At 43.8% G+C, this 13,023-nt stretch overlaps 1 protein-coding gene across 4 annotated transcripts in view; it reads left to right on the forward strand.

Moving 5' to 3' along the window:
• The window catches only part of Fras1 (Fraser extracellular matrix complex subunit 1), a 410,957-nt gene extending 398,235 nt beyond the window's left edge, over nucleotides 1-12,722 (forward strand). For 3 of the 4 annotated variants that reach the window (XM_006534873.4, XM_017320847.2, XM_017320846.1), the window contains 5 exons: nucleotides 536-652; nucleotides 4,610-4,776; nucleotides 6,014-6,219; nucleotides 8,011-8,157; nucleotides 9,167-12,722. In XM_006534873.4, the coding sequence (XP_006534936.1) occupies nucleotides 536-652; nucleotides 4,610-4,776; nucleotides 6,014-6,219; nucleotides 8,011-8,157; nucleotides 9,167-9,760 (1,231 nt within the window). In that variant the 3' untranslated portion in view covers nucleotides 9,761-12,722. The remainder of the gene's footprint in view (nucleotides 1-535; nucleotides 653-4,609; nucleotides 4,777-6,013; nucleotides 6,220-8,010; nucleotides 8,158-9,166) is intronic. The other variant, NM_175473.3, reaches the window with a different exon arrangement.
• The last annotated feature ends 301 nt before the right edge of the window (nucleotides 12,723-13,023 follow it).

Here is a 13,023-nt window from a genome sequence, read left to right on the forward strand (position 1 = left end):
CTTCAACTTTGGAAAGGAATGAGGTCATTGAGGCTGAGAAGGAGACCTTAAAATCAAGAGCTAGCCAAATGGAGGTGGGTGTCCCTAGGACACTGTATCCATTCTGCTCAAGAGAGATGCTGTCTGCATGGTGTTTGCCTCCTTTTCTGCAACAGAGCCTGGCATAGTTACATTTTAACAGAGAGAAGCTCTTGTATTTAAGAATATGTTAACAGGTTGTCAACTGACAAGAAATCCTAAGCAAATTAGCAAGCAGGTTTCCTTACCTCTCTTTGTCACCACCCGAACTTCCGATTTTCATTAGCACTGGGCCTTTGTTCAGCTTTCCTCGTAGAAAGGACGTGAGTAAATGAAAAAGAAAATTAACACCTGGGGGATAAAACTCTGAACGTTAGAATAGTCAGGGATGAGTTCCTGCAAGTGGCGCTTACAGAGGTGAGGGCATAAATGCCATCTGAGCCCTGCTTCACGGAGTCATGTCTGTCTGGAGCTACGTCGTCATCAGGTGACTACAGTCTGCTTTGCCTGTTTCCAGAAAGGACTACTCGGGGGAGTACACCATCTACCTGATCCCGTGCACCGTGCAGCCCACACAGCCCTGGGTGGACCCAGGAGAGAAGGCCTTGGCCTGCACGGCACATGCCCCAGAAAGGTAGGCCAATCTAGCTGATCCTCACTGCTTCCATTTCTTTGTTTAAGAATTCTCCGGCTCGCCAAAATGTTTTCATAATCCTGAAACTCGTACCCACCAGGCTTCCATAGTCATCCACCGATGTGTAGAAATATTGAGTCACCCAACAGGCATAGGCCCAGCTAAAGCTGAACAAGGGAGTCTTCGGCCTTCTCGTGTCAGCTCTTTGAGCACAATGATCCTTCGTGGTCTATTTAATGTTGTATTTTTCAGTTGTGGGCATCTTATTGGTGGCTTTGCTCTTTTAAATGACTCCTAAGCAGAGCACCAATGTGTTTTCTACCATTTTTAAGTACATAAGGGCTTTCATGTGCCCTGAGGAGTATTAGTAGATAAGCCCCATTCAGTCAAGCATGAATTATTGTGCTGTTGCCCGTGAATCTGTTAATGAATCAACATTGTCTACTATTTAAATAAAGGGGTCTGCTGGGCGGTGGTGGAGCATGCCTTTAATCCCAGCACTTGGAAGGCAGAGGCAGGCGGATTTCTGACTTCGAGGCCAGCCTGGTCTACAGAGTGAGTTCCAGGACAGCCAGGGCTATACAGAGAAACCCTGTCTCAAAAAAAAAATTTTTTTTTAAATAAAGGGGTCTTTAAATGGGCACGCACATAAAATAAGGATGTGTTGGTCTACTGGTGAAATGTTGTGACCAGTTCATAGATAGTTCTGTATCTCCTGGGAGGAGGGGGTCTAACACCCACCAACTCAATGTTCATAGAGACTTTATAGACTATGGAGAAGAATAAGAACCAAATATATGGATCTAGAGAGATGGCTCAGCAGTTAAGAGCACTGGCTGCTCTTCCAGGGGATCCAGGTTCAATTCCCAGCACCATCATGGCAGCTAACAGCCATGGTACTTCCAGTTACAGGGAGGAAAACACCCTCTTTTGGACTCTGTGTGTACCAGGTACATTTGTGGTGCACTGACATACATGGAAATGCTAATATACATAATAAAATACCATTAAAAATTTAACAGAACAGGCTTGTACCTACCTCAGGCTGGAGACCACATTAAACCTTACTCCTTGGTTCAGGTTTTATCAAGTGCTTTGCCCTGGTCTGAGCACTGAGGTTATAAATTATATTACAACAGTGTATTAAAAGCCACCTAGGTCTGAGGCACTTTGTAGTTTGGTGCCACCTGTCTGAGGACTGAGCAAATGGCCTAGAAAACATTGAGAGAAAATGCTAAAGACAGAATTGGCATTAAGAGAGAACTACTTGAAGTGTTACCTTCACGTTGAAAGGTTGGGAATTGGCTGTTAGATTGGATAATGTCAGGCTCGTTGGTACACAGACTGGTGAGCTTCAGGGTCTACTAACCTGGAGGGAGGAGGTGAATCCAAGAGATGTAAGCAAGCAGGAACAATAGGAATAAAGAGCTTTTCTAAAAGGGATGTCAGAGAAGAGGTACGTTGACTGATAACAGATGAGAGGCCATACTCTTTCAGAGTTTGTATTGGGTTGGGTTGTGCTTTTGCATAGAAAACAGTTCCAAATGTTCACTCGCTGTAGTGGAAGGGAGAGCATGGGATGAAGCCAGGTTCTAGACAGTGGTAAAGGGACAGTCACAGGACAGGAGGGAAGGGCTAGCATTAGCTTGGAGCCAAGACAGTTCATCCATTAAACAAGGAAGTCAGGCAGAGACCATAGGTTCCAAAGAAGTGAGAACTGGTAAACTGGGTGTCTAAGCCTAAGGAGGGAGCAAGAGGAGCCCTGAGGTCTGTGGGAGCAAAGGAAGTGGGCAGAGGGCCGTAAGCACAGCAGAGCACAGCCGGAAACGCAGGCTGGATCATCTTTAAATGGCTGCATTATTGATGGTAAGCAAACTACAGATGCAAACACATGCATTTAATCCATATTGGCATATGAGCGTACTTGTGAAATATCACTGCAATCAAGAAAATAAACAGCAGGTTCCTCCAAAAGTCTCCTCACACCCCCATGTCTCCCCTTCTCCAGGGGTCCCCCTCGTCTGCTGTCTGTTGCCAGGAGATTGAATTCTCTAGAACCTTACATAAATGTTATCATACAATCTCAGTTCTTTTTCTCTGGCTCATCTCACTTGACACACTTGGCATGCTGATTTGGTTTTCTGTGTTACTGTATAAGTAGTTTGTTTCTATTCTTGCTGAGTTGTATTACATGGTATGGAAATAGCAATCTATCAGTTCATCATTTGGTGGGCACTTGGATTCTTTCCAACTTTTGAACTATTTTTAAATAAATCTGCCCTGAATATATATGTGCAAGCCTTATGCGAACACATGTTCTGTGTTTTCTTATGTAAATGCCTAGGAGTGAGACAGTGAGACGGCTGGATCATATGCTAGGTGTGTATTGAACTTAAAAAGTTGGCAGGCTATTTTCCCAAGTGATGTGTAGATGTCTCTGTGTCCCATGACTGTGGGTTTATACACTAAGAAGTATGTTCAGAAATGGGCTGCAGTGGATTGAAGAATTAATGATGTGATAGGATATGGGAGGAGCTGAAAAGATAGGAGACAGCAAGCAAGGTGTTTGAAAGTGGAATCTGGGGTGCTTGTCCATAGTAGCAATAGGAAAGTGGGCAGCTGCTGTTAGGAACAGACCTGTGGAAGGTAAGGAAATCAAGGGACAGAGAGGTAAGGATTTAGATGGCTTATCTGCCTGGGTGTTAAACACCATAATCAATGGATAGACTAACACTTCAAAGTATTCCAGTCAGCAGCATAGAGGAGGGGCAGTGACCAGGAAAATCACAAAGAACACAGGTATGTAATCTGTTGGACCATGCTACTAAATTTTATTCTTCACCAAAATAACTTTAGTTATGAAATTATTTAGATATTCCATATATATGTAACCAATGTGTATTTAGCCCCAATCTTAAGAAACAGAGCATTCCCAATGCTTTGGGGGGTTTGTTTTTATTTATTTTATTGGGGGATAGTCTTCTACTTTGTTTTGGGGAAAGATCTTGCTGGGTAGCCCAGCCTGGGTTTGACCTCCCTATGTAGCCCAGGCTGGACATAAATCTGGCCTTCATGCTTCAGCCTCCCAAGTCCCAGTTTAAAGGCATGCATCAATATGGCAACTGGCTGGTCCTGTCCAGACACTCACAGTGTTCTCTACACATAAGCTCTCCTTTTTTCCTACCCAAGTGACCCTCTTACAGGATGTTTTTCTTAGGATCCCTGGTTTGTTTTATGATTGTGCTTCATGTCATTTTTTCCATGTTTTCAGTTTCTCCCTGTTTTTTTTAATTATTGTTATTTGTGTGTATGCACCTGTGTATGTGGGCATTTGTGCACACCAGAATAGTCAATTCTCAGTACTTTCTTCTATCAACCCTCTATCTTTTCTTTAACTAATCTTTTTTTCATACAATATATTATTTTATGCAGCAGAGAATTGGAAAGCAACTAACATCAACCTCTGGCCTCTACATGTGGATACATAGACATACACATGCCCCACATACAAACATGCATTCACCCTACACTACACATATCACACATACACACACACACACACACACACACACACACACACACACTTTGAGCAAAAAAAAAAAAAAAGTGCACTGGTACCAAAGGATTCTAAGGACTAAATTATCCTAAGTAGCCTAGGCCAGGGCTAGGGCTATGATTCAGTTGGCAGAGTGTTGGAGTGACCTTAGCACTGTAAAAACTGAGAACAGTAGGGTGCATGCCTATTATCCTAGCACCTGAAAAGAAAGAGGAAGGAAACATCAAAATTGTCCTCAACTACATGAGATCCTGTCTCAAAAATTAAAAGTGAATAAAGGAGCAGATTAGCCTCATGAAGACACTCAGTAAGTGGTCAGTACCCACAGCAAAGCTTCAAGCACTGCCAGGAAAGTCAGGCAGAGAGGACACTCAAGTGGCTCTCGCTTCTCCCACCTCTAGGTTCCTGATACCCATCGCGTTCCAGCAGACCAACCGCCCTGTGCCGGTTGTGTATTCGCTCAATACTGAGTTTCAGCTCTGCAATAACGAGAAGGTATTCTTGATGGATCCCAACACGTCTGATATGTCACTGGCAGAGATGGATTACAAAGGAGCCTTTTCCAAAGGTGAGTTGCTTCCTCTGGCTCCGCCTGGATAGACGACTCTTCTGTGTGAGTCCCGGGGCTGGATGCATATCTTTACCCATACCTCAGTCAGCTAGCTCTTCAGGGAACATCTCCCAGGCCTCCATTCCAGGGAAGGCAAGGTAGAACTAAGAAAAGGACCCACATTCTTCCTTCAATTTATAAACGACATCACAGTCCCAGTGATCTGGTGACTGGCAGTGCTGCGTTATGGGAAAGTGCTGGTGTGGATGGTGAGAGAGCTGGCATTTCTAATGCAGTTCTAACATGGTGTCCAACTTGGGGAAGGGACCTCTGGATTTCCTGGAGAGATTTCAGTAGCACTCCTATTGGCTTTCAGCTATATGTCCAGCACTGTGAACCTCCCTGGCGTAGGTTCCTTAAGGGAACAATAGCAGGCTTATTGGGCTCATGGAAGAATTAAGGTGAATAAGAATTAAATTTTAAAAATTATAAAGAACTTGAGACCACATGGGATACCCTAAAAGAAAGTTCCCACACTAGCATCCACATCAACCCAGTGACCTAGAATATGCTATCCTGTCTCCCTCCCCAGAATGTTCTGACAAATGCTTGCTCCTGCTTCAAGAGACAGCCCAAAGATCACCTCTCCTTAAACCCCTCCAGACCTCACCCAAAGTGGATTCCATGCTAGCCCTGCACCCATTTAATACCAAGTCCTTCCCTCTGTCGTAGCAGGTGACATACAGTCTCCTACATGCTATCAGGGTGAGTCACCAAGGCCAAGTACCCGCAGTCTCAATCCTACCACTTGCAATTATGGTGACAATTGTAACAATCCAGTCAGCCACCTGGTGCCTCAGTCTCCCCGGCTGGAAGACTGTAATCCCCCCATGCATTTTACTGCATGCCAAAAGTTTAGTTCAGTATGTGGCAATTGCTGAATTTGATAAATGTCATCAATAAACATTATTAATCTCTTTGCTCTCATTTCTGTCTCCTTATTTGCATCCCACTCACCTCTGTATCCCCCCTGCAGAGATGAGTGGTTGCCATATCATAAATGATTCAGTAATATCAATGAATTAGAGGAGTAATAAATGGTAAATGTCTATCTCAGGGACACGTAGAATCAGAGCTCCTCACAGAAAAGGCACTTTTCACTCCGAGCAAGTGTGTTAAGTCCCCTCTGCCTTTGACACATCTGTGTCTTTAACCTCCCAAGTCCAATCTAATTGGTGCCTTTCAATCTTTCCAGGTCAGATCCTTTACGGCCGAGTCCTTTGGAATCCAGAACAAAACCTTCATTCTGCTTACAAACTGCAGCTGGAGAAAGTCTATCTTTGTACCGGCAAGGATGGCTACGTGCCGTTCTTTGACCCTACGGGGACGATCTACAACGAAGGGCCACAGTACGGATGCATTCAGCCAAATAAACACCTGAAGCACAGATTCCTGCTGCTGGTATGCCCTTCATTATGCTAAGGCTGAGGTCCAGCCAGCTAGACATCGCCTTGGCTGTGAATCCTGGTGAAATAAGTCACTTTTTCCTATATATTTGTTATTATTGTTCTTTCTCTCTGGTCATTTGCCTACGACATTTCCAGTTTACTGGGTATGGTGGGTGGCAAGATATACTGTTGTTGATATTACAGAGAAAGGAAACCCTACGCTGGTGTTTCTTCAAGTTGGATCAATGGCCCTGGGTGGCACTTAGATTCCTTCCAAGAGTCCACACGGTTAAAATTGCTCTCCTAATACAATGGTGTCCTGGCCTTTTCACATGCACATCCTCAATTAGTTTAGTAAATACAATTCAGATTCCATGTTTTCCTTGGGGGCTGGAGAGAGGCCTCAGTGGATAAGAACATGTATTACTCTTGCAGAAGACTCAGGTAGGTTCCCATCACCCACATCAGGAAGCTCACAACCCCTAGGGAATCTAATGCCCTCTTCTGTCACAGGTTCTCTCCTCAAGCACTCAAGCATGTGTACATACATACACAACATACACACACACACACACACACACACATACACACACAGAGAGAGAAAGAGAGCTCAGCCAGTAAAGTGCTTGCCATTCAAGTATGAGGGCCTGAGTTTGAGCCTCAGAACCAATGTAACGAGTGGGTACCTATAAGACCCAACAGCAGAGACAGACAAGAGGATATCTGCAGCTCACTGGCCAGCCAGTCAAGAAGATCCATTTTTGGTGAAAAACCATCTCAAAAATAGGGTGAAGAAGTGATTGAGGAGCACACCCAACATCAATGCTAGGAATCCACACACAAGTACACACCCCACATGAACATGTCCATGCAACACACAATGCTATCATCTATCTATCTATCTATCTATCTATCTATCTATCTATCTATCTATCTATGACTGTCTGCCTATCTATCATATATGTGTGTGTAATATATGTAGATATATACACATATATGTATATACACATACATTTGTATTAAATATATTTTATATTATATATTAGACATATATAATATCCTCAATCACCTGGAAGAAGTTATATAAATAGATAACTCCTTTTTTCCAACTATATAGCTGTGTTTGAAACTAGATTTTCTTCATAATTAGGTAAAACAGCATACTTTTAAGTATTTAAAATTTAAAATACCACAAAACAACTGACTGAATACAAAAGCAGTTAGGAGAATCTCACAAAACCATGTCTCTTTGGGGAAAGAGATGAATGTGGGTATATTTCACTAAAAATTATCTTATTTAGGTCAGCATGTAATGAACTTTTCATTGTAAGTTTAAAGTGCATTAATATGGGAGTGTTTTATTTAGTTGCTCAGGTCTAACTTTTAACACAGTAAATGTTGATATAAGAAAATCACATAACTAGAAGTTCTTTGAGATGTTTGGATTTTTAACTGTGGAAAGAGTCCTAAGACTCATAGCTTAGGAGCTGGTGGTTGGCTGTGTATGTCCAGCCTTTGAACAAGCAAAATGAATTCATTCACAAGTTTCTTGTCAAGGGCTTTGTGAATGACTAACAACATCAACACACACACACACTTAAGTAAGCTGTGGTCTGTGAGAAACAGATTAGATAGAACCTTCCAGAATCTTCCTTTAGTGCTATCCAGAGGCAGCACTGACTTGCAGAGAAACCTTGCACAGAACATACTCTCCTCACCCAACCCACAGACAGGAGTGGAGAATATCCTCCTCTTCTCAGTATTGCCTTTCAAACGCCTTGTCTCTTGCTGTTTTCAATCCTAGGACCGCAGCCAGCCAGAGGTCACTGACAAGTACTTCCACGATGTGCCTTTCGAGGCTCACTTTGCTTCCGAGTTGCCCGATTTCCAGGTGGTCAGCAGCATGCCGGGTGTGGATGGATTCACCCTCAAAGTAGATGCCCTCTATAAGGTGACTCTCTGTTTCTTTTGATAGCCTTCTCGCTGGGAGACCTTTTGCATTGTTATTAAACCTATCCTTCACTCTCAAGTGTTCCCTATCCCCAGGAGACCAATGCAAGGATACAATTCTTGGATTTGCATCTGTCATTGTCCATCAGTACATGGACTGCTCTGATTTTTTTTTCCCTGTGTTCTTTTAAATTGCTACCTTTGGGGATGTCTGCTGAACCAGCTGATTTCACAGGCATTGCGAAAACACTGAACAAAGTCATAAGTACAATGCCCGAGTTAGAGACACAAATGATCGGCATCAGATGGGGGTGGGGGATACCCTAAGTGCTAGAAACAAACATGAACCAACAAGGTCAAATATTGCATTATTCTTTCTGTCTCCGAGTAGCTATCCATGACCTTGGGTTTCAGGACAGTGACTGATCTTTGAAGTTATTTCAGAGCCATGAAGCATTCCCAGACGGCCAGATGAGGAGGCAATCAAGCGCTCTATGGTCTTCCTCAGGGGGGTGATCTAGAAAGCGTTCAAGTTCAGCAAATTATTGTCAGGAGTCTGTATATCATGCTTAGAATTATTTAGTGAAAATTTGTTGCATGACTCCATTTTAACTGAAGTTCATCGGTAAATAGCAAGTTAGCATAAGGAGCGATTAAAGGGCACAGAGAATAAGTGTGGTAGCTAACAGTATTATTCCACTGCTATTAATAAAGGCCAGTAACTCATAAGCATTCATTTAGCTGAAGAGACCATGAAATAAATTAGTAGACTATTCCACATGAGTCAGGAAATAGAAAAGAACGTGTATACCCAAGACCATCATAATCTGGAAATAAAACGGAATCCCTAACCCTTCACTCAGTATCTTAGGACCAAGAGCATTCATTGTTAATACTTTATTCAAGACCATTTCTCTGTCCAGTCTTATAGCAGATGTCTTTCCATTTCCCTTCTTCTGAAATGCTCTCTGGATAACATGTGTCTTGTCTCCGCCTCTCTCCCCCTGCAGGTGGAAGCAGGACACCAGTGGTATCTCCAGGTGATCTACATCATTGGCCCTGACAGCACCTCAAGGCCTCGGGTCCAGCGCTCTCTCACGGTCTCTCTGAGGCGTCACCAAAGGGACCTGGTGGACCCCAGTGGCTGGCTGTCTCTTGATGACTCCCTCATCTATGACAATGAAGGAGACCAAGTCAAGAATGGCACCAACATGAAGTCCCTGAACCTGGAGATGCAGGAGCCCGTTATAGCTGCTTCCCTGTCGCAAACCGGAGCCTCTATCGGCAGCGCGTTGGCAGCTATCATGCTTCTCCTATTGCTGTTTCTGGTGGCCTGTTTTGTCACCAGGAAATGCCAGAAGCAAAAGAAGAAACAGCCTCCGGAGGACACTCTGGAGGAATACCCTCTGAATACCAAGGTGGATGTAGCCAAGAGAAATGCAGACAAGGTGGAGAAGAATGCCAACAGACAGTACTGTACCGTGCGCAATGTCAACATACTGAGTGACAATGAAGGGTATTATACGTTCAAAGGTGCTAAAGTCAAAAAACTGAATCTGGAGGTCAGAGTCCACAACAATTTACAAGATGGGACGGAAGTTTAATGAGAAACCCTGAGATGTATTTTCTTTTTTTTCTAAAATCCTTTTTATAAAACGGGGAGAAATACTGGTATTTTTATAATCTTTCAAATTAAACAAAAAAAAGGGAAAACTAGCTTTGAGTGGCGGACAGCACACATCGCATGCATCAACTCACAACTGAGCTACCTCATGAAACAGAACCACTGAGACACCCCCCTTGCCCTAGAGTGTCAGAGTAAGGTTATGCCTACAGGTCCCTGTAACAGTCTCAGTGGCCACACAGAGCGACTCTGTAAGGCTGGCCCCAGAAGTGTTTTAGGATTAGGACAGACACTGGACAATTAGCTTCACTGATTGGATCGAGAAAGCTGGGCTCTGTGGGCAGCAGATATCTGCAAGTACAAACAAAGCCTTTGGTTTCTTCCTCTGCCCCAGCTCTCTTCTGTGTGGGCCTTTCTGGACTTCTGGACACAGAATACAGAATGCTGACACACAGATTCCATTGACAATTCTAATCAGCACAACTTAGACATCTGTGCACTGTCCCCACTTACTATCCTGTGCGGCCAGGCCTCTAAGTATACTTGGCTTTTCTAGAGCCCTTTTTGAATGGGGATCTCAATATGCTTTAGACTGAGGAGGACTCCAGCCAGGGCCATGAAGAGCACTGCGAAGTACCACAGCCTCTGCATGCCAGAGATACTTTTAAAACTCAGCCCCGCTTCCCCAGGCGTTCTGTGGTTCATCAGTGCATAGGGAGCTCATGTGTTTGGGTTTTTTTGTTTTTGTTTTTAATTTTGTTAGTGATTTTTAGAAAGTAAGCGAATCATTTGAGTGAGTGAATTTCCTAGAGGTTGGAATGAAACCAGAGTTAACAGATACACATGGGGCCTGTTTGCTGTGTGTCATACAGCAGATAGAGCCACTGTCCCTGGTGCCATAGTCCGGGGAATTCTCTCTGGGGGTTCTTTTCTGGTAGCTCAGGCTCTTAGTTTCTCCCACATCAGCACATGACAACCCACATATATGTATGTGGCTTTTACATAGCATAGTGTTCAAATATCGACTTGAATATTCTGTGTGTAGTATGCACACAACTTGCCTTTGTTTTCTTTTCTGTTTCTACCTTATGGGTACAGCCTGAACCGTGCACATTGTGTTTTTAATCAGAGGCACAATTCCATTAGCCAGAAGCGAATGCTGTTCTCGTGCATGGCACATCCGATCAGTGAGTAAATCACAGAGTGTCCGCGTTGTGTCGTATCCGTATGGAAATGACACAAACTCTTTGAGAACATTCCAGACTCCTACTAAAATCTAGAAGGAATGAACCATGAAAGTTTTACAGGCAACTCTGCAGACCCCCGAGCTCAAGAGCAGAGCCTGTGTGAGCCACGGCTGGCTCTTCATCCTTCAGCAGTGCCTTGCACACTACAAGCGTGCAGAAATGTTTGTTGAGTGAATGAATGGACGGCGTGCCGAGTGAATGATAGGCAGTAAACAGAGGAAGAGGAGGTGAGACGTTATGCTGGCAGTATTACAGGGTGTGTAGGGATGATCTCTGTTGTATTTGGTTTGTGAAATAGTCCTTCAACTGAGAGGGGAAAAAAAAGCACACTTTTAGGTGGGTGTGGCCGGTGGTGTATCTGGGGAGTCGGGAACAGAAATACTGCGGTAATGCATGAGCCGCATGTTGGCTTCCAGAGCAGGAGATCTGGAGGAAAGCCGATTTCACATTTCGAAGGTAATAATAGTGTGTTCGTTCAGGGCAGGAAAGGTTGGCTGAGCCCAGAAATTCCTGGCTGGTCAGGTGCTCCTTCAGACCAGCTTGCATAATTCATAATTTCATAATTCAGGGCAGAAATTCTGAAATTGCTTCAAGAATCTGGAATCGCTACCCATCTCTTGCAGCAAAACTGATGAGCCACACCCTGGATCTCCAGGACAACAGACAGGGCTAGAGCGCAGACAGGGAGCCAATCATCTGTAGAGCAGCTTCCCATTGGCCCATTACTGGTCACACCTCCCGCTGTCCAGATGTTTGCACATTAGAGCTTTCAGTGGGCTCCACACCCACACACATACCTTCCTTTACACCTAGTGGGACACATACATGTGAAGAGATGGCAGAGCCTGGCGCGGGAAGAGAGGCTGAATCTGAAGGCCTTTGTGTACAGGTGGGCAGTGAAAGACAGGAGCCTGTGTGGACCTGGTCGTTGTGAACTCTGGATGAGAGAACAGCCCCTGAAATAGCCCTGCCTCCCAGCCTCGCCCCTAAGACGCTTTATTAGAAGCCAGCCTTCTCTGGTGGATGCCTACTTCTGACGCAGGAAGCGTTAAGAGGTATAGAGCCGAGGTTTGCCTTTTGAGGAGTGTTGAGTCATTCATTTCATTTACGTTTTGTACTTCATCTTTGGGACTGGATAATTTGGTGACTAATGTGGATTCTATTTCAGTGAAAGCTTTGCTTTCAGCGTTTCTTACTTCTTCACTAATGCCTTGTGTGTGTTTTTACTAACCTTTTAGATTGTACCTTCAGGTGAGAAGAACAGAAAAAAATAAAAATAAAAACCCTCAGCAGGGTTGCTCTTGCTGCCAGGTGCTGGCTGTGGAGGTCAAAAGAAGTAATTGTCTGCACCATTTTTCTGCCTTGTCAGCCCCTTTACTGTACCAAGGTCTTTGGGAAACCCCTGCAGGTTCCTATTGCAGGGTGGGAAATTGTGAAGAAAAGTGTTTGCACAATCTTAACAATAAGTGTTCCTGGTCTCTTGTAGGTTTTTGTTATTCCTAGTTCTCCCCTGCTCAGACTGAGAAAAACATTTGTGGTGCTGTCAACCTGTGTTCTTGACCCTCAAATGATTTTGATTTTTTTTTTTTGTATTTCCAATATGAATTTGTGTGTTACGAATTTCTGATTTCTTCAATAGCATATGCTACTATATAAATTTGTATCAATAATAAATGATGGCCCAGTTGTCCTTTGTTTGCTTGACTCTGTTCTTCTTCCATTATTCATCTCATTAGCATAGACACTGCACTGAGCTGGTACATCATTCGAAACCTGAGGCTTTTATTTAAAAAAAAAAAAAAGAGCAAAAATGAATCTGAATCTGAAACATACCAACTCTGCTAAGAGCCAGGTTCTGAATAAATTCATACTCTCGGATCTAGCTTTGCTTTTGTGGTCAGAACAAAGAGAAATAATGTACTTCCAATGCGAGCACAATAGGGTGAAGGTTGCCATCCACCCTCCCCAAAATCCCTGATACAGTGTGAGCAGGGCT

Source organism: Mus musculus, chromosome 5, assembly GCF_000001635.26.
Source record: "Mus musculus strain C57BL/6J chromosome 5, GRCm38.p6 C57BL/6J".
NCBI lineage: Eukaryota > Metazoa > Chordata > Mammalia > Rodentia > Muridae > Mus > Mus musculus.